The sequence below is a fragment of the Sphaeramia orbicularis genome, chromosome 16 (assembly GCF_902148855.1).
Source record: "Sphaeramia orbicularis chromosome 16, fSphaOr1.1, whole genome shotgun sequence".
NCBI classification, from domain to species: domain Eukaryota; kingdom Metazoa; phylum Chordata; class Actinopteri; order Kurtiformes; family Apogonidae; genus Sphaeramia; species Sphaeramia orbicularis.
In genome coordinates this window covers 33,982,443-34,007,017 of record NC_043972.1, presented here as the reverse complement: position 1 = coordinate 34,007,017, position 24,575 = coordinate 33,982,443, and the positions used below count along the sequence as shown (strand labels likewise).

Sequence of the window (24,575 nt, the reverse complement as noted above, 5' to 3'; positions counted from 1 at the left end):
TATACTTGTTGTTAAGGTCACTCTGAGGGTTCGGCCTTTAAATCAATGCTGTCCTGTCAGGAACAAAAAGAATAAATTGACACAAAGCAGATTCTGGTCCCCTAATTGACACCACTGGGCTGTTGCATCGCTGAGCTTACAAGGTCTTCTGTGCATGAAGATGATGAATATTCAACTGACCAAGTGTGTGAGATCAGCAGTCCAGCTGGAGATGTGTGTGTACAGTATAGTGTGTGTGTGTGTGTGTGTGTGTGTGTGTGTGTGTGTGTGTGCATTTGTGAGGTTGGTAACTATCCAGATTGCACAAAGCTTCAAAGTGCATTGACTGACAGACAGATGGATGACAGACAGAGTAAGGGCAGGAATCTGTGGAGTGTTTGTGTGTGTATCTGAAATCTGCCTCTTTTTGTGTATTTGTGTTTGTGTGTTTGTGTTGCGTGAAGTGGAACGGGCAGCAGGCCTTCTGAGTGGCACAAGGCACATCGCCAAGTGATTGAAGTGATAAAGGTAGAGGAGGAGAGGAGGGAGAGACGAGAATAGATCTAGTGATGAACAACCAGGGAGAGGCAGCAGATGTAATGAAGTGTGTTAGACTGGTGTGTTTCAGCTTTTTATTCTCTTTGATACGTTCCCCACTTTGATATGTTTTTTGTATATCTGCTTGGTTGCATCACAGACGTCCCATTATTGCCTCTGAGAGCCAAAAGCTAAACTAACCATGGATGTTTTTTCTCTGAATCCAACACTTATGGCTGTCATTGCACACTACAGCCATGTGAGGGCACACTTAGACTTATAATATGCCACATAATATGTTAGATGAGTCTGTCCACTCTCAAATGGTGAAGGAATACTTACTTGAGGGTGAACAGCAGAACACAGCTAGCACATACAGTATGGTGAATTGCATTTAAAAGCTACACTAACAACAGTGGAGGAAGTAGAAAACACACTTATATTTCTATTTTCAAGCTACGTTAAGCACCAGATTGTCTTTTTAACTTGTGTGTTGTATGTGAAAGCATACAGTTCTATGTGAGACCAGACTGACTGTATGAAATATGATATTGTACAAGAGAAAGGTTAACGGCATGCAAGCCTGCTCGCTCACCAGACACAGCTCAGGATTAACGCAGTGGAGTGTATGTTCAGGGAGAGTGGGGGGAAAAGAAGGAGAGTAACAGGTGTTAATCAGAAAGGGAGTCCCGGCTGTGTGTGGGGGGGGGGGTAGGGGTGACTGGTGGGGAACCAGAGGAAAAAGCAATTACATCACCTTTGCCTCAATTATGTGCCATGCCCTCAGTGTTTATTTATGTGTATGTGTTATGTATGTCTGTGTCAAAAAGCAATGACAGGGCATGAGAGGAAAAGCTGTCAAAGGTGAGATTTTATAATGATGATAAACACAGATGTACTGTGCAAATGGATTCTAGAAGAGTTGCCTGTTGATGTATTAAATTACGGTGCCCATTCATTTTGGGATCCATCGGTCGTTCCATTTTCTTCCATGGCAACCGTAATTGGCCCATGCAGTGCTATCTCTGCTCCTGTGTTCTCTGTTGAGTGGATCTCGATGTCAGAGTCTGTTTTTTTTTTTTTTTTTTTTACCCACATCAGATAAAATGGCAGCAAACCCCCTTTCTCTGTTTTTCAGCTCCTTTCTGTCCCTGTTGTTAGGTCTTCCCCTGGTCTACCTCTGTTTTCTCTCTTCCTTTGGGAGCTCTGTGGCCTGTACATCAGCAGTACTGATGTACTCAGGTCTTCTACTTCATTAAATTGCATTATATCACAATATAAAAATACCCTGTTACATGTAAAAGTCTAGTATACAAATTAAGTGTTGGGGAATATGGATAAAAATGTCATTGTTGTCAGTCAATATTAATAATTATAATGATAACCATCATTGAGTCTTTTCAGTTTAAAGACTGGTTTTTGCTCATGAGTGAAAAAAACAAGATGATTATTTGTGGTTTTTAACCCATAAAGACCCAAACAGTCACCGATGACCAAAAGCATCTACTCATCTATAATGTTTAATAACTGTTGATCTATTAATTCTATTAATACATGTAAATAATCAGTGCAAAATGCAGTTTGTCATCTCTTCATGGTCATCAGATATGACCCATTTGGACATTCAAAGATTTCGTAGTGAATGTGGAAACACCATCATCTTCTATAACATTGATTCACCAGTAAAACCCACAGAGTTTGACAGATGACACAAGTTGTAGATACTTGTTTTTATCATCAGTCACTGATATCCTTACTGAAAAAGTTGCTTTTTCTTGAGTTTTCTCCATTGTGAAATAATAATCTTTGAATGTACTCTGAGTTTCAATGAACATCTACCTGATCAGTAAATTAAGTATAGGGAAAAATACTTGATTTGCATGGAAAAATGCAAAATAAAGAGGATAATATTAAAATAAATTGCGATAGATCACTTATGAAAGGTTAAATAGAGAGAAAAATTTGTATGGGGACTGCCACAAAAGTAGGTCTTTATGGGTTAACATGGACTTTACAATCAGAACCCATTTCAGAAAACCAGAGGTAGAAGCTAAGTCCTGATTCAAACCTTCATTAAAGTGGCTGTGTTTTATATTTCTTTGGTTTGATTCTGTAATTACCTCTCAATATTACGATTCAAGTAATCTGAGAGGAAACAAGAATTGTATCCACTTCTACAGGCTGTGGAAAACTACACCCTGGTGGGAGGTTTTGTCCGTACATAGGTATTTTCAGACCAGTAGGGAAGTTAATTACATTTTTACAACTGTAATTAAGAATGACAGCTGTAATTACTAGTCGCTGATCAGATTCAGTCAGACGTGACTCCACTGCTCTAGGTGGAAGCTCAGAAAAGTGGAAAGTTCACTTTTCAGTGGTGGCATGAAACAGCAGAGAACAGCAGGAAAAAGGATGTTTATTTTCAGATTCTTGTGTTTTCCCCCTAGATTTGAGCTTAAGCTGCTTTGAATGAACATAAGCATCAAAATATAAAAAGTAAATGTGCTATTTTTGGAATAATAGACTATATATTTCTATGTTATAATTACTGACGCATTAATATGCACATCTTGCAGCTGGGTTTATTCGGTATTCTGGATAACTTAATTGTTCATTATACATAATAATATTTTAGTTAATATTCATTTACATTAACATTATGAAACTCTACAGTTAAAGCTGCAGAACAGATGTGAACACAATCTGAAAATATATGCCTTCCTTCTGCAGCTCTCTCTTCTCAGTCCATATCAGAAGACTAATATAGATGAATCTCATTTCACAATTTTACAGCAAAGTGAAGCCAGTTTTCTTTCATATCAAGACAAGGAGTAAAGCAGTAGAATCCAGGGTCTGAAGGAGGGGATCTGTTCAGCGAATGGTTAAGTACAACTATCAGTCACGTATATTAACCCCCCCTACCTGTCTAAAAACACCTGTGATTGGACTTAACCCAGGGGATTTTGTACACATTGAAAACAGAGAGTTTTTGTTTCCACTCAGATCACTTGAATTACAATGCACTGAAAGATCATTATGGAATATTTGCCCAGTGACACTAAAAAAGTTACAGAAGTACAAATACTTATAGTGTAAAATGGAAACAAACAGTTTTTCTGTTTTTCTCAGCTCTTTCCTGTCCTTGTCGTTAAGTCTTCCCCTGTCCTCCCTCCCTCTATAACTTTTGCTGTCCTCTCACCATCACGTCACCCTCCACTCCTCCCTCTCCCTCTCCCTCTCCCTCTCCCTCTCCCTCTCCCTCTCCCTCTCCCTCTCCCTCTCCCTCTCCCTCTCCCTCTCCCTCTCCCTCTCCCTCTCCCTCTCCCCTCCTCTCCCCTCTCCTCTCTGTCCCCCTTCCTCCCTCTCTATGACCTGCTGAACCAGCACACACAGGCCTGTCTGTCAAATTGCCTGAACAGGTGCTTCAGCTTCGACCTCACTACCCCCACTTTTCCCCCTATGCAGCCCAAAGGCACATACACCCATGTGCACTCACATGTGCACGCATACAATACACAGACACACACTCATAGGCAAACACTCTCATACATGTTCACTCCGTGCTTCGCTTGAACAGAGAGGTGAATTTTGGGTGGTTTTGCTTGGCACCAGTGCAGATACATTGCATACTGTAAACTATATGCTGACGGTCACTGACTTACTGACCTGTAACTCCCTGAGGTGGCATGCGCTTACACACACACGTACATGTGCGCGCAAACAGTGCTAAATCACTTTAAGAGGGTGACCCAAAGGTGTCTTGACAGGAGCATATGAGCCTGCACTCTTGCTGCAGTACATGATTTGATGTGAGTCCAAAACACTCCCAGGCTTCTCTCTCTGCCTTGTAATAAACTGACTCTTTATCTTGCCTTCACTTTTCCAGCCATCACATTATGTTGCAATTCAACTCCTAACATTAAGTGACTGAACTTCATCAGCTTTTTTTACAACGTCCTTTGCAAACACAAAAGTGCTTATTGTCTGTGAATCTGTACTTCAATCAGACAGTCAGCAGACGACAGGGGGAGTGAATGGCTGCTAGGCCGGGACAGGGGGAGATGAGGCCACAAAGGGGGAGGGGTAAACTTTGACAGTCGCTCACAGTTGGCACTAAGGATCCAGGATGCTTTGGGGTGGACAGGGAGAGGGGCAGAGAGTGAGGCAGAGGTAGAGCGAGGCAGAGGATAGGGTGAGTTTCTATCGTAAGGAGTTGAAGGAACCACAGATCCCTCTTCTCCTTGCATTTCACCTTTAGGAAAAACTGAGACTCTGAGAAGTGTGGAAAAGGGCAGAAAAAAAGGATATGAAAAGAACATGAAAGAAAGAAATCGTCATTAAACACTACGAAGTTCTGTCTTTCCCTCTCTTCCTCCATCTCGCACCTCTCTCAATTTAATCTTAAATCCACTCCAATTTCCCCCGAGGGACTCAATTCTCTCTTTTCCTGTAAGTATTCTCTTTCATTCTCTTCCTTTTATTCTCAGGTTGCTCAGTGTTTTCAGTGCTTCTTCTTCTTCTTCTTCTGCCTCAGTGCCCTACTGTGAAATGTCTGTGCCAGACATCAAATCTCAATCAATCGTTTGTTATTTGATTGCATCAGTGAGTGTGTGACCTTGTTTTGGCCAAACTCTTGATGTTGTAAATAAGTTAAGGTGTGTGCAGTTATGGGCCTGGGAATTGGCAGAACACTATGGTGATTTAGTATGCATGACCCCAGCTTTTCAAAGCGTGTGTGTGTGTGTGTATTTTTTTTTTTTTTATTTGTTTGCCCATTCCCTTCAAACAGACTTCCTTTGGGTGCTCTGTGGCTGGCCAGTGGAGGAAGTACTCAGATGTGTTACTGTTCTGTAAAAGCAGGAATACCACATTGTGAAAATAGTCTGCTACAAGTCCTGCCATCAAAGTAAAAGTATTTACATATAATGTAATCTTTAATAGTACAGAATATTTCTTCATTTTCATTCAGACTAATCACACCATTACAGCTCTGCCACCTAGTAACTCAGTTTACTTGTAGGGAATAGAATCAGAAGTACATTATTTCCTCAAAATGTAGTGGTTTAGTATTAAGTAAATGAAAATGTAAAAACTCAAGTAAAGTAAAAGCACCTCTAAAGTACAGAACATAGATAGGAATCAGCAGTGGTGGAGGAAGTACTCAGATCAGCTACTGTTCTATAAAAGATGAAATACCACATCGTGAAATACTATAAGTCCTGCATTTAAAGTAAAAATACCAAATAATTAGAAGCAAAATGGCTGATTTCAGATCTGTTCTGTATATCACTGTGTTGTAATTCAACAAACAACATAAAATTCATACATACACATTAAATTACTCGGAAAAAGCTCAGTTTTTAATAATACAGAAGTACATATTTGTTCATTTTTAATTTATTCTAATGATACAAATCTACCTCATTTTACTTGTAGTGAATGTAGAGGAGTCAACATGTACATTATTTGCCTCAAAATGTAGCTGAAAATGTAAATACTCAAGTAAAGTAAAAGTATCTCCAATGTGCACTACATAAATACATCCCATTGCTGCAGGTCAGTTGTGTTGGTGGTTCTGTGTAAGTTTGCTATTTCAGTTTATGTAGACTTGCAGTCCTCACTATCTGAGAGTCACTTCCTGTTCTTTCAGTGCAAAACACAGTTGGTCTCACTGTCACAGTACAAATGTCCTGTGGGATGCTGTAGGTGTTGCGAGTTCATGTTTGTCCGTCACAATCAGTGTCCTCCTGCAAGCCTCAGCCTTGACGTCTGAGTATCTGCTGGGGCCTCTGTCTCCATCACTCCTCTTCCTCTTCCTCCTCTGCCTCCTCGCTCTGTCTCTCTAAAAGCCTCCTTGTCTGTTTAATTCTGTGTGTCGTTAGTTCTGTCTCTGTGGGTGGGCCTGTGTGACTCTGTGTGATTATGACAGGCTGTCTATAGGGAGGCCTGCTGTTGCCAGAGCGGCTCACCACAGTGTTCAGTCTGCCTGTAGGTCTGAGAGGCTTTGCGTCTCTGTTTCTTCCTCAATCTATCTCTGCTGTGCTTTGTGTGCCTCTATCAATATCGGTTTGTGTCTATCAGTGGATTAACAAGCATCTGTCTCTCTCACTCTTTGCTTCCTCTTGGTCCTTGCATTCCTGACACAGAGAGAGACAGAAGGAGAGGGACCATTCCTCCTGGTGGACTGACACCAGGAACTTCCTCTTTTCTCTCTGCTCTTCACCCTCGCCCCACCCCATCCCACCCCTCATCACCCTCCACCATGACACTGCTGGCTTCCGAGAGATCGCTTCTCATCCGGAACAAGTTCCGCTCAGGTGAGACAGCCAACGCATCAGTGTCTCAGTTCAGCCCAATTAACTGGAGAAGGAAGTATTCTCTCCACAACAATGCCTTTACATCTCCAGGCACAATTGGCAACATTAGCATCAATATGTAGAGGTGATATGTTCGTCAAGGTTATTGGCTTGTCAGTCATGTTATCTACCGCATGATCAATTGAGTGAAAATATTGATCATCCTGAATGGATTTATTGATTGCTACCTACAAACAGAGATGTCTCAAATAGACATGAAGACAGCTGAGCCTGGGGCTAAAGATCTCCGAAAGACACTTCAACTAAGACTGGAGCAGTGGAGTGTCCTTCATTTAAACAAATAATGACACATATAGCTAAGGTTTGCTGTTAAAGTGACACTAATAACCACCTTTCAGCTGGAATAAACTCAGATGATGTGTAACAGACTGTTTTGACGTGATATTTAATGCATTATGCCTGGATATTTATGAGAACAAAAAAAGCAAAGGGGGAATTTTAAATGTGAGCGTCCAAGTTATTTATAATTGAATGATTATGACAAAAATTGTAGAGAAAGGAGGTGGAAATAATGATTAATTATATCACTGAGATGAACTAATTCACTGTATTGCTTTAATGACTACTATTTCCAAGAGGCAGTCAGCAATGTGTGATAAACAGCATTGAACAACCCTATCCAAAACAACATAATGTAAGTTCCTCTACAAGTTGTAGTATCTGCTGTTGTGATCCCAGGCAGCTGTCATAAACGGCTTGCAAAATAGAAAGCAGGAAACGACATAGACACAGTCCCCTAGGTGTACAAACACCTGCTGGAAAACGTGATTCTTTGGGGCAGCTGCTGTGTTTGTAATCATGTCTACACATAGCTAAGCTCCAGGAATGTGTCTGTTTGTCAGTATATGAGACAGATTATGGGGTTTTAAGAAAAAAAAAAAAAAAAAAAAAAGCCAGGGTGAGATCGGATGTAGTTCGGTTCCGAATTTTCTTCTCACTGACCAGAAACGTTTGACAAATGCTTAAAATGTTAACATTACATAATATTATACCAGTGTTAAGGTCAGATATGATAATGTGTTAATCTCCAGGTTAAAGCTTTGACTCTCAACCTTTGACACATTTTTACAACTTAAGTAAAACACCTTGAAACCATTTGCAAGTACTTCAACCAGTACGTTCCATTTGTTTGTTTTAGAGGCCCAAGGTATAAAATAAACTACCTTTTAGATGAAAAATATATATATATAAAAAATCAATAAGCAAGATGGGAAAAAAACATTTTTGGAAAGTGAAATTCACAAGATTGATCCTGGGACTGACCTTCAATTTATTTTGTAATCTTTTTGTATAATGCAAATGAAATGCCCTCAGTTCAGACACAAGGAAACAAATCATCACACACATTCGCACTGATAAAACTTCAATCACACTGAAACCCCAGTGTGACTTCCGTGTTCAGCTGCTTTAAGGGCAGCTTGTTTGTACTTTAAATCCAAAAATACACAATGTTTAACATTTTGTTTTGAGTAGATTGAGAGGCAGGAAGAGTATAGTTAGTAGCACAAATGAGGATGACGTGAGTAGGAGGAGATGTATGGGAGTCTTGTAGAGAGAGCGGGACAGCTGAAGGGGGGATGGGGCCAACAGAAATAGACATACTGAGAGATAAATAGTCACTGCCCTCAACCCCCCCCCCTCCCCCATGCTGTCCTCCCCTCCCCTCCTCAGGTCTCTCAGGTCTCAAAACTCATCGAGGCGCTGGGTGTAATGGGCCCGGCCCTGCCCTGCCTCACCTGTTCGCGCACTGAATGTCAATGTGTGTACGCATTCGAGAGGTGTGTAGATGTGTGCAGGCATGCGAGAAGATATATAATCTACAAGCGCTGCAAAGTCAAGGGGTACTCTAAGTTACAAGGCCATATCGTTTAACAGTGATCACATTTTCATCCATTGCTCAACTCTTACCTTTCTGCATCAGCATGATTTCTTTCACAATGTCTCAGTGTTAGTCTCAAAAAAGAAATCAAACCAATTTACAGTTTTCTTTCATCACTTTAAGCCACTTTAATCTCTGTTCTTGTCTTCCAGTCCTGCAGCTGAGGATTCAGAACCGAAGGCAGAGCGAAATCAATGCAGATCTGGGTTAGTCTACGTGTGCCATTCTTTAATACTGTAATTGATCTGATTTCATACTAATCATCAGGTCACCTTGTCTCATTGACAGACAGTTTGCTATTGATTTGTAAATGTCTTTGCAAATTTATCATATTAATAAAATTGGTCGAACTGTGCGTCCTTGTGCAAAAACATACTTCAAGTTGTCGTATTTTTGCCCTATTAAATGTTTCAAATATACATATACTATGAAACCATATAAATATGGAACACTAACAAGTATTTTGCATTATAAATCAGTGAAGAAATTAGGAAGAAAAGCACAAATACATAAAATATTCACACTGACAAGGCTTCATTAGTCTAAAAAATACCTACCTTTTATGTACCTGTTATATGAGTGCCTGTAGTGAAATTAGAAATGTACGTTTTGATGCAAAAGAAAACAAATGCATGGAAAATGCACTGAAAATGGTAAAACAAATTATCAAGTTGTTTGCCATATTAATGTCTTATATGCAAAAATACATAGTACATTGATTCATTTTGGTGCAGTAAATAGAAAAGTAAAGTAAAGTAAAGTAGTTTGGAGCAGAGTAAAAAAGAATGGAGCAATTTTAGTTACTTTGTCGACAAACGCTTCAGTTCCCAGCTGTCTCAGGCTGAGGCGGCTGCACATTCTGATTCCTGACAACACAAAAGAGTGCCTGAAATGCTCCATGCTGTAACTTACAGCAGTCATTTGAAGCCTCAAGTGCTTTGTTGATGCAACGGTTCACCTGAGTTACTCCTCTTTTAAGCAACTCTTTTAGCATTTTAGCACACTTAAAAAATACAAGTATAAGATTTAGGTTTGAAATGCATACCTTTTCTGCTGCTTTATTATATTATCTTCTTTGTGTTCTCCCACAGGGTTGAAATCTACCTGTCCCACTCAAAAATCAGAGAAAGACCAGAGTGAAGCTCTGGTAAGTAGCAGCTTGTTTCTTAATTATTTTCAGCAGAATGTCATTCATGAATGTAATAATATGGTTTTAATGAAATGAGATAAAAGTGTTTTCCATCATTTCAGTTTACAGTATTTGCTTTGACAAATATTTTTACAGAATCAAACAACATTTTTGTTTATCTTTGCTGCCTGATTGAAATTTTAGAATGGATATGCAGTGTTTCCCTCTCAATTGACTGCATCAAGTGGTCTTTACAGACTGAATTAGTGCTGGTTTCATCAAAAAGTCTTTTTAGCCCAACATGCATACATGCTTTAAAAACCCTACAAATTGCAAATACTGCAAATATTCTGGGGTAAACACTGGTGCAAAAGCAATAATAGTCTTCTGCAACACACCACTGAATTTCAGTTTTATTGAACGTTTCCTGTGATCTTTGGGCTCTGGCTGTTGGTTTGACCTGCTGTTTCCTGATGCAGCGTCTTACTGATGATGGTGCCACACAGAAGTTGCCCCCTAGTGGTCTGAACACTGAAACTGCAAAAGGTGATTTCCTGCCCACAGTCACACTGTCATCTCACTGTGCATTGCTCTGTATGCTCCATGAAACGTGCACAGTAACACAGTTTAATTCACCCCTCTCTGTCTCTGTCTCTCTCTGTATGTATTTTATCATATCTGCCCACTGTACAGTAGTTGTGTGAGGAAATGAAGTGTGTAAATCTGGAAATGGGCTTTGTGTTTCATCAGCTGTCAGTTTAACAGAAATGTGACCTTGTTGAACACTGTAACTCTGCAGCCTGCAAACATATCATTGATTGACAGCACATGATAAACCTGCCCATCCGGGGATCAGAGTCATCATTTTCTTCCATTACTGACATGTCACTCTCTCATCTCTATTTCTCTTTTTATCTCTTCTCTGCTCCTCTGCACTTCCCCTCTAACTTTGCTTTTAAATTGAAAATAGCACTATTGTGATACTAGCGTTTCTAAATGTCTGATTTCCCGAATAGCACCTTTCTACCCTTTAAATGTTGTGTTAATATATGTGTATGCGCATAATTATGCACATAAGGACTCCCTCTCCCCAGGAGTAGGAGTGTTTACTATTTTTTGATTCCTCTGCCAGTTTGAACTGGGACTAATCGCCTATGGCAAAATTGTTGTGCACGCTCACATCGCATATGCTCTGAAATCCTGTTGCTTCTCTCTCTTCACTCTCCTCTCTCTGCTGATCTCCCATCTGTCTTCGCCTCTCCCCTTATCTGCAACGTCCCTCCCTCATTTCCCCACCTGTAGAGAGGAGTGTGTGTGGGGCCCAGAGGCAGAAGAAGGCTCGCCAGGCTCAGGACCTCAGTGAGAGGATCCAGCGTCCGTCTGGACCTGCAGAGCAACAGCACGAACACACACTGCCCCTGGAGAACCGTGAGTCAACACACATCCACATGCACCAGCACACACAGACAGAGTCGCACATATTTTTATCTCCTCTGCTGACCTTACCTCCTTTCACTTTTAATATCCTCAGGTTCTGCCTGCTTCCCTCTGTCCTCTGATGTCTTCGAAGATGACATCTCCTCCTGCTCCTCCTCCTCACCCACTGAGCAAAATGGCATTCACCAATCATCAGGCTTTCCTTCATTACCAGGCCTCTCAGGTGACCAATTACTGAGTGACTTCTCAGCTGTGGGCCCTGCGCTAAACCACAGCCCCAGTCCTGCTCAGGTGAGTCATTAACATTCATGTACAGCATCGCTTCACACAGTAGCAACAAGAAAGTCTAGTGCTGCCAAAGTCATTAATTATTTCCCACCAATACCCTTTGATAAACACATTAAAGTAAATACTAACAGACTGATGACTTTCTACATAGCCTTATATGTCAACTCTGATAACATGATATTCTGCCTCCAGTCTGGTTTGGCGTTGCTCCCGGCAACCGAGGGCATCAGACAACCTATGAGTGTAACACTGGGTGAATCAAACTCCATGGCAACGACTGGAAGACCAAATGGGATGTATCTGACCTCTCAGACCACACCCCTGCTGCCAAAGGTAATGCAGGGTTAGTGCATACTAATAATGTCACATAAAAACCTCCTTTGGTTTTCATTTTTGGCTCATTTAAAATTTACAAGGTTCCTGTTGATTCTAATATTTTTATTACTCTTTAAAATTAACTTATGAGCTAAAATAAATGTGTTATGTATTATTTTCATGCAGAACACATCATTTAGGTTGTGTGTGTGTTTGAATTTGCTGTGTGACACATATTCACAGCAGGCACACAGCATTAGAGATAATGCAGCACTGTAAAGGTCTTTAACCTAACAGGATGGTCACTCCCCTGTTTTGTCGAACACAATACTCGGCTGTAAGCTGCTCTGCATTCATTACTGTCAATTTGCACTTCTGGGGAGCTCAGTATTGCCCTGCAGGTTAACGCATTCATGCACAAGCAGCATGACTGTATGTCAGAACTAGCACGTGCTGTCATCTAGAGATTTGTGAGGCATTTGTACGTTTCGTGTAAGAGTTTAACCTTGACACAGGGCGAACACTGTCAAACATGACATTTTATTGGTGTGATATTTTATATGCTGTTCTTGAAATTACACTCTGAAATCACAGTATAGTTAGAGTTGTACAAAATGTGTTTTCACAGACAGCTCGGCCTCCCAGCCCGACCTGCTCCACCTCCCTGCCGCCCTCCCTGAACTTCAACCACCTTCCCCGCCCACGGAAACCGCGGGACACCAAACCCAAAATGAGGAAACTCAAATATCACCAGTACATTCCTCCAGACCAGAGAGGAGGGTCTGGGACTGGAGGTACCAATATGATGGTCATACAGTTAGTATATGTTAGGGTCTACTCCTGTTGATAGCACTTTAAGTTAATTGTGAAAACCTGTTTATTTCCAGGGGGAGGAGCCAAACAGAAGAGCCCTACCCCTACCCAGTCTATAGATCCAGCCTATTCCCATCTATTGAAACAGCAGCAGGTCTTCCTGCAGCTACAAATTCTCCAGAACCAGCAGCAGCAACAACAGCAGCAACTCCAACCACAGCAGCTCGCTGTTGTACCCAGGTCTGCACATGTTTTGCTGGTGATACTGTGTTGGATATTTCCTGTGGAGCTTCTGTCAAATCATATTTTGGGTGTGTCGATGCTTCCATCCTTTCTCTAGTGGAGACCCCAGTGATCTTGTGAAGTCCTCTGGAGCCATGCCCCTGAACCCTCAACCTGTCCCTGCCACAACAAATCACACCCCTGTGGACACAAAGCCCGCGGCCAAGCCTGAGCTTCTTCCTGCAAATCTGGTCGATCTAACAGTAAGAGCTACATCAACACCATGAAAGTCACAAAATGTGTGATGACAAATAGTCTGTGTCAAATTGAGGATGCGGTCATAAGACAAGGCAGTTAAAATGGATTTATATAACACCTTTCATACACAAAGGCAAAATGATTTACTTAAAAAAAAGAACACCCAGAGGACAATAACAATGATGTTTTCTACCAATAACACATGTATGTATGTGATGAAAGAATGATTAAAATTATAATAGTATGTACAGTAATTACATAGTAATAATACTTGAAGTACAATTAGAATAATTTAAGAGCCCAGCCATTGACACTGAGAAGAGACTCACTCAGCCTTACTCAGTTTATATTCATTAAACATGTCAGAGGTGTGTTCTGGGACAGCTCATGTTCATCACCCTCCACCCCCTCCTCAGGTGTCAGAGTTGCGACAGCAGCTGCGTAAGCGTGGCCTCCCTGTGTCCGGCACCAAACCTGCCCTGCTGCAGCGACTCCGGCCCTTCCAGCTCCCCCACAGTTGTGTCACTCCTGCTCCGCTCTGCCAGTTGGGTACCAGCTTGGAGACCCTCACCCCCTGCACCCTACTGCCATCAAGCCAGAGCCCCAGCTCAGCCTCCAGCTCTGGACCAGACTCACCCAGCAGCCCGAACAAACAGATTTACATACAGGACCGGGGAATTCCTAATGGGATTCTCAGCGACGCCCCGAATGGGATCTTGAATGCTGTCCCAAATGGTTTCACAAATGCTGCGTCAGTCAGTTTGGCAGGTGAACAGTGTGCTCTTACCAACGCTGTCTTCCTGGCTCCTGCCAGCACTGCCTCAGGAACTCCAAGTCCAAGTCTACCCATGTCGTCCTCCTCGCCCCTGCAGTGTGGGACTCCCTGGAGGACTGAGTGCGAGCAGCATCAGCAGCAGCAACAGCAGCAGGAGTTGAGTGTGGAGTTGGAGATGAGGGAGAGGATAAGGAGCAGGCCCAGAGACCGCTCAACTAACCCCGCTGAGGTAAGGACAGACATATATTTAGTCTAACACAGAGTGTAGAATACTTCACTAACTAAGAAAACATCATAGAATATGTACAGTAAATTATTAAAGGATCAGTGTGATAGTTAGTGGCATCTATGTACCACTCACCCTCCCCTATGGTGGCCTCTAAAAATGCAATGATTGGTGTGTTCATTTCCACTTTAATGGGAACATAACATTGTTTCCCACTCAAATATCGTAGATAAAACAGAGGAAAGAAAAGCATGCCTGATCTGAGCCTCTGTGAAAACATTGTGCTACTGTAGCGGACCCGTGCTATCTATACAAAATAAAAGCATATTGTTATTTTCTGGTGATAATACACAGCTTAAAACACAAGGCTAAATATTATGTTCTAATTCTTCAATTAGATCAATTAGAAGCAGATTATAGAGGGTGGGAGCAGTCGAATGTGGTGTAGGTAGAGGATGATGAGTGGCCTCGTAGTGACTCAGAGTGAGGTCATGTCTTGAGAAGCTTTGGCTCCCTGACCTTGTTTCCTGTTATGTGAATAAAAGAGGAAACAAAGAAGAGTTGGCGGTTGGAGGTGATGGGGTGAGGTTGAAAAGGGGAGAAAGGGGTAAGACACACTATTAGGGTGTAATCTTTGGTCCTGAAGCTAAGTTATAACCTGTAACCCTAACTTCATAAACTTGAATTGAAGAGTGATTTCCAGTTTTTATTTCCTCTTGTCTTCCAGTCATGTGGAGGATCCCTCCATCCCTTCCTGCAACAGGATCCAGGATGCTCCAGAGGGAAGCCAGAAACAGATGCACAGACAGAAGTGTTGTTTACACAGGTAAACACACAAATCAATGTACATATATCCTGGATAATCACATGTTGTTCACTTTTGTCAACACTGCACAACCTTCAGTCAAGAAATATTGCCCAAATGTTAGCATATGCTTATTACCACCTGTCAACTAATGTACCTCTGTGTTCTAACCAGGTGTTCTGCTGCCAACCATGTGAGGTGATCGGCCAGGATTTTGAGCTGCCAGTGCAGATTACAGCGAGTCCTGTGCAGGCTTCACCTGGTGTTCGCAGCTTGGAAGAAGAGCTGCAGGAGGCTATCCAAAAAGCACAGGTTAGAGTTTGTGAATGAACAGCAAGAAGCTACCAGACTTTGACCCCTTTTTTTTTTACTGGGAATGAAATGTTTTTACTGTCTGATGTTAACAGATGGACCCCCGGCAGTCAATAGATGACATTCTGGATGAGTCAATTACTTGTGCTGGTGAGTATTTTGCCATTAATAAAAAATACTTCAATGAATCTCTTATTTCTTTCAGTGTTTAATTCTTTCATACTCCATCTTTTCCAGACTCTGTCAATGTCTCTGATCGTAAATCCCTGGCTCACTCAGCCCCCAGCCCTTCTTCATTTCCTCAAGCTGATCAGTCCCATGCCCCCCAGCAACACACCAAAGATGACAGCTTCCTACCCTCACCTCTTTGCTCCTCTCTCCTGCTGGAACTCCCTCCATCTCCTGCTGTAATAACTCCCAGTCAGGTGATCCCAGCTCCCCCACCACCACCCATTTGTACCTCCCCTCTGTCATCCATTGGGAAGTCACGGAAACGACGGGCTCCAACACAGTTTGACGCCGCTGACTGGCTTGAAACACTGACCTCTGGCCTCCGCCCTCTCACCCCACCGACAGCACCCTTTGTTGAAACAGACTTCAGTCTGGATTCAGATCTGAATGTCAGCCGCGTGTTGGATCTAATGGATTTAATCTAAAGAGCAGAGGTGAGGACGTATGTTTTAAAACTCCTTTGTATGTACAGTGGATGAATGTGAGCATTGTATTTTTGGATGGTTATGAATGGAGCAAACTGTATGCACCCTGATGAGGGCCCAAAGCTGTGATTAGATGCCTCCATCAATCCAGCAGTGATCGATTGTCAGTTTCTGGCTCTACGCAATGTCGAGAGCTGGAGACCTTGCAACAATCTGATCAAACATAGCTTTGATGGGGCAATGTGAACACAAACACTTGCACACACACTTTCACATACGTAGACATTGCACTGCACTGTTTAAAAGCACTTGGGCTCAGCCAGAAATGGCAAACAAGCAACACATCTGTGGATTGACACACTCCACAGCACAATGTTTGCAGTGCAAAACAAAAGAAAACCTGGTGGCATATTAATTTAAACATGCTTCTTGGCAGCGCCGGGAGAATGTTGTTCCTGACTTATCTCTGAAACCCATTGGTGGATTGGGTTGAGTGTGGCCCCTGGTGTTGACTCAGTCATTGAGTCCTAGCCATTCATAAAACCCATTTAGAGTGTGTATAAGCCAGACAGAGCACACAGCTTGTGTGTGGCTCCAGACCTTAACCCCAGTGCCAGACACACAGTCGGCATGTAGAGGGTGAGAGCTGGCAGAAGCTACACATAAGAAGTGTGTGCACGTGTATGCAAGTGTACGTGCCAGCCTTTGTGTGTGTGTTGAGTATTGTCTGACTGCTTGTGTCTGTGCACACAAGGCTCTTTTGTTTGTATGTGTCAACACAAAAATGCTTCCATGTATATTTATCAGCATTATGCCAAATCTATTTGTAGTTGTTTGCTTACAATTAAGTATGTCTGTTTCAGTGTGGTATGACTGATGTGTGGGGAGATGTGTGTGGAAGACACAGAGAACTGTCAAATTCTATGGATGTCCATTTCTGTGTCCACATTTCAGACCAGGCATTTCATTGTCGATTCACTGCCAGTGGGCAGTAACTCCAGTGTACAGTAGTTATCCAGTGTAATCATCGGAACGACCATATTATCTCGTTCAAGTTACTGTTCTCCAGAAGAGCAATCAGGCAACCACCCCAAAAATAGTCCCCATACAAATGCACCAATCAGACAAGTGAGAGTTACCTCATCACTTTGCAAAAACAGGTGGTCATTTTGTTCCCTGATTAACCCCCAACAGCGTCTGGCTCACAGCTCGTGCTTACCCTGCTACTAGCAAAGCCAGATTTAGCACAATTTATAACCCAACACCAAGACCACACCTGTTCCCTTATTGTAAATTAATTCTACCCATGGATCATTGGACACTGTTAAACGTTTGCTGTACATTTCAATGTGGGGAAAAATGCACTGTAGAATTAGAACAAATTTAGATATATATATATTAATTTGATCTAATTCTAGAACATTGTTAGCGACACATTGTCAGTCTTGGCTGATCCTGAAACTATTATTGCTTTACATTTTTTAATGGTGAAAATGATCACATTTTCATATTTTAAATAATGTCATGGCCATGTCATAATGGTTATTGTATATTATGTGTTTGAATATGACACTTCATTTATTGAGGTTTGTTCAATCTTCAGTGTTCTGTCTATATTTCAAACTCTTCTTTACATAATAACTTTAATTTTAAAAAATCTCAGAGGTTATCTGCAACAAGCCTCTGCTGTACCAGACAAGAATGCAAGATTTTATCTGCCTTCAATTGAATTCTACTTTCAATTTGTAGTGTTTTTTTAGAGCTCCGATTAGTTCAGTTACATGCGGATAAAACTTTTCTTTTTCTGAATCCAAATGTATTGTGTCAAGTGCAATATGATCTCTATGATATATCTATGTGATGCAGTGACTTGCAGATTAAGTTGTATGATGTTCATGTCATGTTGTTTGTATGCAAACATTTCCTTGCTGCTTCCAGTTTCTTGTTCAGAAGATACACTGGTGTCTGACTTAGCAGGACAGCTATGGTGAATTGTAGATAAGTGACATCTGCACATATGCAAACCTTCAACACAATATTGTAGCTTTGTGTTGAAGCAATCCAGCTTTCACTACAGTAACATAAAAATGCAGCTGAATGTGAATGGATCGCTATGATAATCATAGCGATCAATAGACATTGCCTGGTGCATGAAAAAAAAAAAAAAAAAGGAGAAAAGATAAAATAGGCAGGAGAGTAAGATGCTACCTCCTGTGACTTCCAATGCTTTTTTTGGCCTATGCTGGTGTTTTCCTTGTTTCCTGTGTAATTTCCAAACACTGGGGCAGCGTTTCCAGTTTCAGAGCCTGAAGCGCCCCTGAGACATTTTCCCATGTTTGACTAAACCCAGGTTAAATATTTCCATTTTTAACTGGATTTGAGGCTGTTTAGACAGACATCAACAGGAAAACTGGGGCGTCAAAGGCAACTGAGGCTCTCTAGGCCAATTCTGCTGCTATAAATGCTCTATTGTGAAATAAAATGTGTTTGCTTTTATTTATTATGTAACTTATTTGTGCCAAAGATATCATCCCCTGTCCAAAACATATTTAAAAGCATTAAGAAAATTAAAGTCTTAATAGATTTTCTATGTGGCTACTGTGCTCCTTGTATCTGTGTCATGAATAAATTCATTATTGCATCAATAAGCTCATGGCAGTGACAAAGCACATTGAAAGGATTAACAAGTGGATGTCTTCATGAACCAAAAATTGTCCATCACTTATTTTTTCACAAGAAATTGTACCAAATCATGTCTTATCAAATATTCATAATAATAGGGGAAATTAGATATTAATATTCACCAATATGCTGCTTAAGTATCCATGAAACAGTCCTGACATCTGCATGCTTTTATGGATATTCTTCAAAAGACACAATGTGAGAGTACAGAGGACTCATCATGAAGCTGTAAATAAACACAGAATAACTATAGTCCAAAAACAGTGATCATTATAGCCATCGTGGTTTAATGAGCCGTTTACTATAGGCCACAGTTATAATCAAGAGAAGTACCTGAACAGTTTTAATTACATAACTTATTTCTGTCTGTGGAAGCTACTCTCTAACGTCTTTTGATGCTGATGTACTGAATTGTGTATTTTACAATAATGATTTTTTTCCCCCTATTGTCAACATTGTGGCAAGCCGCTTCTACTGTAAACTGCACCTCCTAATGAACGGAGAAACTTGGCAGAATGGATCAACATGTATCTGACAGATGAGTCAGGGTGTTTTTCTTCTCTGATGTCTCACCAAACAGCTCAGTCTTCCCATTTTTATCCTACCTTGATGATTTCATACTTCTCTTCAGTTTCTGCAAATGAGCCAGCTCTATGGAAGCAGGTGAGTTGATTAAATGATTGATTGATCACAAACCAACATGTGTTGTGAGGATCTGTCTCCATTCTAATCAAAGACAGGAATATAAAGATAGAGCAGACAGTTCTTTAGGCTCATTTACAGCCAATAAGGATCAAAACCAGCCTATCTGCTGCTTTGACAGTGAGTTAAAGTTGCATATATTGATAACTTTAACCCTAACACACCTGTCGAGAGATAAGGCACAAAGACAGAAAAAAAATGAAACAATCTTTTCTCTTTGACTTTACCCACCTGGGGGCGAGTGTATGTTTTCACAGGGGTAATTCTTGAAAGCTGTGACCAGGGTGTAATGAGGGATTCTCTGTAATGGGCCCTCTAGCCGTTCCACATCACTTCCTCCTTGTCCCCCTCTGCCTGTAATAACTGCTTCCTGCAGGATTTCATGGGAATTAAAGGGAGAAAGGTGTGTTTCATATGTAAAGCAGGTAGCTCTCACCGAGACGTGAGATGGTTTGTGTGGATTCTCTCTCTCTCTCTCTCTCTCTCTCTCTCTCTTTCTCTCTCTCTCTCTCCGTCTCTCCCTCATTTGGTCTCCTGGGTTGGGGTTGGGGTGAGGCATCTAAGGGGGGAGGGGGCTGGTTGAGGTAGGCTTTGATCACTGGCAGAAGGTCGCAGTGGTTCGATTTCTTTGGCGCTCCTCTGAGAGGTTTGCTCTGCAATTATAAACCATGTGAGAGAAGGCACAGAGATGTTAATTTCCCAGCAGCTACTGTAGCCATGTGTCAGTTAGTCAACAGCGACCAGTAATCACGTTTACAGTAGGAAGCAGAAAAAGGCATTGGACACCATATCATCCAGTACATAGGATATAAAACCCATCAAATAATCTCTACAGTGTGAGGCCTGTGCTTATAAGATAAAGGACTGAGGCCATGAACTTCTGCTGGTCCCAATTTTTACCTCATACGCGAGAAATGCCAACAAAAAATGGTTTGATCTTAAAAGTACAATTTGATGGACAAAACATTGTAGTATATTTTGTCTTAAATGACTAATCTGACCACAAACAGACACATGAATGCTTTTAACCTGGAAATGCAGGGTTGTTCCCTTGTTCACCGTTCCATGAACCCAGTCTATATGAGACATTTTTCCAGTATCAACAATAAACTCACAGAGCGTCTGTTCTGGATCAGGTCAGCTGGATGTTCTGACCTGGTCAATGCTTCGCTGTCCAGTGCCCGAAGCTGCAGATGCACAAACATGACAAACAAAGAAATAATAACATGGTTATTCTTGTAGGTGATAATGTGGTAGTGTTTTTAAATCTGTGTTCATCTGAGCCACTGTCTTATCATTTATACTATTTTTTTCTTACTATTTGTCAAAATGTATCTGCTGCTGCTCATTTTGAGTAATATTTTGAAAACAGGGGTGTGAACAGCATGGAAGGGTTGGCTCCTCTTGAAAAGACATGAGCTCCTTAATCACAAGGTTTCTGAAATATATGTTACGTTCTCAAAATGCTGAATATTTACTATTTGGGCCATTCCACTGAATGGGTGCCATTTGCTTGTTATAACTCTTCCAAATTAAACTTCATTTTTTATCTTTTTTCAACACTGAATCTAATAACACACATATTTAACTATTCAAAATGTGTATTGGTCCATCTCAGGCAACTTTATTTCATTTTTTACAAGGTTTTTAAGCGGAACATGATCGCATTTTTCTCAGTCCTGTTACCAAAACTCATGTGACATTTAAAAAGCACACTTAAAAGCTTGTCAACTAATTCCTTTGTTTTCCTCTGAACAAAGTGTTTATTTTAAAGAAATGGTTGGTTACATGTTAAAATAATTAATGTTTGTGACAAAAAATCACTATATATGCACGCAAGTTGTAATTTTCTTAAAACTGCAAAGTCATTTTTTCATTTTAAAGGAGACCCAAACCTCAAATTTATCAAAATTTTTACGATGTGTTTCATTAAATACTTGGACAAAGAATGGACCACACATAATTGAAAAAATCCAGTGGTTTATCTTTATTTTTTAGAAAAAGTTATTTAGTAACAGGAATGAACACTGGGTAACAGGAATGAGTGTGTGTGTGTGTGTGTGTGTGTGTGTGTGTGTGTGTGTGTGTGTGCGTGTGTGTGTGTGTGTGTGTGTGTGTGTGTGTATGTGTGCGTGTGTGTGTGTGTGTGTTAGAGTGGTCCAAAACATTTTTTTTTCAGATTCTCTGGATTAGAACCCTGCATTTGGTTCCATATCTGGCCAAATTACTTCGGTCCAAATTTTATGCAAATTAATTAATATTTACTGTAGAGGTTGCACAGACACGTGCAGATTGCTCTATATACTATAACATAACTAGCCAAATGAATATAATAATTTCAACTGTAAAACTTTAAAATCAAGTGAACAGTATTATATTGAGTAAAATTCACCAATAAATCAATAAACCAGAGGATGCTACTCACTCCCGTTACTGTTACTCAGTCCTGTTACTCTTTATTTGAGTAACAGGACTGAAAGTAACAAGAATGAGTTTTTAGCACAGAATTAGCAAGTTCATGAAATACAGCCACATGGCATTCATGGTAATAGCATGATGACACTGAGCACATTCTTGTGATTTGCAAAAAATATGTATTTTAAAGATAAACAAAAACATCTAAGAAATAATTTTGGTAACAGGACTGAGCGTTGAGATTAACCTTCTCAGTCACAGTTACAATATCATCAAATATATAGAAAAAAAAATGAAAGAACTTAGTTTTGATCTTCCCATGGCCTTCAGAAAATCCAGCTGATGTAACTTCCTGCTGAACATGGGACTTGTGGAATATTCCAAATTTTTCAGAGGGGAGAATGTGTTAGGGTAACAGGACTGAGTGAGAACCCAGGGACACTACTAAAATGTATATTTTCACAAAAATATTATGGATTTCTCATGAAAAAAATGTATTTAAAGCATAGATGGAATATGGAGTCACACAATTCATTCATTCATTTTCTGAACCCGCTTTATCCTCACTAGGGTCACGGGGGTCGCTTGGAGCCTATCCCAGCTACATAGGGGCAAAGGCGGGGTACACCCTAGACAAGTCGCCAGTTCATCGCAGGGCTGCGGAGTCACACAACATTGCAAAAAAAAAAAAAAAAAACTTCAAAAATTTTTTTTTTTTTTTTGCAATATTTTTTTTTTTTGGAGTCACACAACATTGTAAAAAAAAAAAAAAAAACATTTCTGAAGTATTTTAATCATTATATTTCATGGTAAAGTGTAGCATTAGAGAATGGGGAAAGGCAACAAATGCTATTTTTCCAGTGTTCTAGGTAGTTTTTACTAATGTTGTCAATAAATATTTGAAATTTGCAATTAAATCAATGTGCAGGACACTTTGCTTAATAGTAAAATGTATTTTAGAGTTGATTTTCATGCACATTTATACATATAATGTCCTGGGGAAGGAAATGGCACCCATTCGGTGGAATGGCCCATTTCTATTTTTCTACACCTTCATAATCCATGCATCTGATACTCATTTCAAAATCAACAAAGGAAAAAGCCTTTTTTACTGCTGGTCATAAACACAGATTTACAAAGACCTGATTTTGGTTTTGACTTAAAAAAAAACAAAACAAAAACATTTCTCATTGAACACATTCTCTATTAATCAATAAATACTACTATTAGTGAGATAAACCTCATGTTGTTTTTCATTCCTCCTTGGAGCTGAAAGATGCACAACAGGCTCCTACTTTCCAGTCTTTGTTTTTAGATTTATATTGTTACAATTGATTATAATAATAAATAAAAGCTAAATTGAGTGCCTTGCAAATTTTGTATCTGTTTATTCTGACCATAAAAAAGAGTAAAACTGAGCTGCCTCCAAGGGCATGGTATAGTTCAATTGAACACTATATCATTTATGATAAATTTGCAAATATCTGGCCTTGATGCTTGTTGTATCAAACGACACACTTCAGCAGCTATGCCACCACATTCTCCTTGAAGGCAACACATTGAGTGCAACAATTTTTCATTGCAATGTCTCAATATACTCTTAAAATAAGCAAAAAGGAAACCAACAAAACAGGACAAGAACACAAGTGAGAAAATTTTTAGATTTATGTTTTGACATACACCTTGAACAGTCATTTACACTCTTATCTTAACTCTTTTCACTGATAGAAATAAACCTCAATTCCTCGTTTCCTATTGGGATCCAAACCACAGAGATTGGATGAAACCACTACTGAAATCTTGTTTCCTGCTGCTGAAACTAGTGAATTATTACTGCTCCTCTGCCTGAAGGAGGAAATATTTAATACTGCTAATGTTGGTCGCTCTTGTTGTTCTCTCTGCCATTTAGAAATTATAACAGTAAAATATCAGTGTCTTTTACAGAATTACAGGTTTTGTAATTGGTAGTTTGTTTAATTTGTATTTATTGTAAAGATGGGGGATGAGGAATAGATAAAGGTTGATTCATGATTCATGAACTGCTTCTGTAAAGTGGCTGTTTTTGAGCAGTGATTAATTATTCTTTATATGTTCAGAATATCTAATTTCCTTGTAGTTCTCTGCTCGACTGCATCTAACTGGTTCATTTACACCTCCTCATGAAATCTGTTATCACACGGTACAGCCGACCAATGTGGAACATGCCCCTCAGCATTGCTAATCATGAAATTACGGCTGTGGGAATTTTACCTCCACACAGAGTACTGACAAAAGCATGTTTCTGTGCTAAAATCTTGCTAAAGGGACACAGAGAATATTTCAGAAAAAACATAACAGGGTGCAGATTTATCCTGTGAAGAGAGGATGGCCTGAAACTGTTTAAAGTAGCCGGTGTCTGCGTCTGTAACTGGAGGCTTGTGCAGCTTTCCAGCACTGCCACACATGAAACTGCAGGGCTGGTTAAGCTGAGCGGTGTTGCTGTTCGTCTTTGTTTAAAACCGTGTGAGATGGGGAAGGCTAATTGGGCTAATTAGCACCAAAACAAGACTCAACTGAACAGTCTTTCTGTACCACAGATGTTTTGCCTCTTTTTAGTGGAAAAAAAAGATGCAGAAAGAAAAGTGCCTTGTTTTCAAGGCTAACTCAACATGGCATTATCAAGCTCTCTGCAGTCATCAAATGGGTTGTGTAGACATGTTTTTGATGTACTGCTGTTGTAACTGACCTTTGCCACAATAGCGGGAAGCTCAACAACTCCAACCAAGCTT

At 40.4% G+C, this 24,575-nt stretch overlaps 1 protein-coding gene across 1 annotated transcript; it reads left to right on the top strand.

Annotated features, from left to right (window-relative positions):
• The first annotated feature begins 4,685 nt into the window (after positions 1-4,685).
• LOC115435469 (myocardin) lies at positions 4,686-18,559 on the top strand. The gene is made up of 16 exons (XM_030157898.1): positions 4,686-4,965; positions 6,663-6,833; positions 8,925-8,978; positions 9,864-9,919; positions 10,381-10,447; positions 11,204-11,329; positions 11,433-11,629; positions 11,819-11,959; positions 12,570-12,735; positions 12,829-12,994; positions 13,095-13,239; positions 13,651-14,238; positions 14,963-15,061; positions 15,215-15,352; positions 15,448-15,502; positions 15,590-18,559. The coding sequence occupies exons 2-16, from the start codon at positions 6,779-6,781 to the stop codon at positions 16,006-16,008; spliced, it is 2,472 nt and encodes an 823-aa protein (XP_030013758.1). The 5' UTR covers positions 4,686-4,965; positions 6,663-6,778; the 3' UTR covers positions 16,009-18,559.
• The last annotated feature ends 6,016 nt before the right edge of the window (positions 18,560-24,575 follow it).

Excerpts from the sequence above, each read along its gene's own strand:
- LOC115435469 (XM_030157898.1), top strand. The coding sequence starts at position 6,779 with ATGACACTGCTGGCTTCCGAGAGATCGCTTCTCATCCGGAACAAGTTC. Across the intron at positions 13,240-13,650 it reads CAAATCTGGTCGATCTAACA|GTGTCAGAGTTGCGACAGCA; the intron begins GTAAGAGCTACA and ends CCCCCTCCTCAG. Across the intron at positions 15,062-15,214 it reads CAGAAGTGTTGTTTACACAG|GTGTTCTGCTGCCAACCATG; the intron begins GTAAACACACAA and ends TGTTCTAACCAG.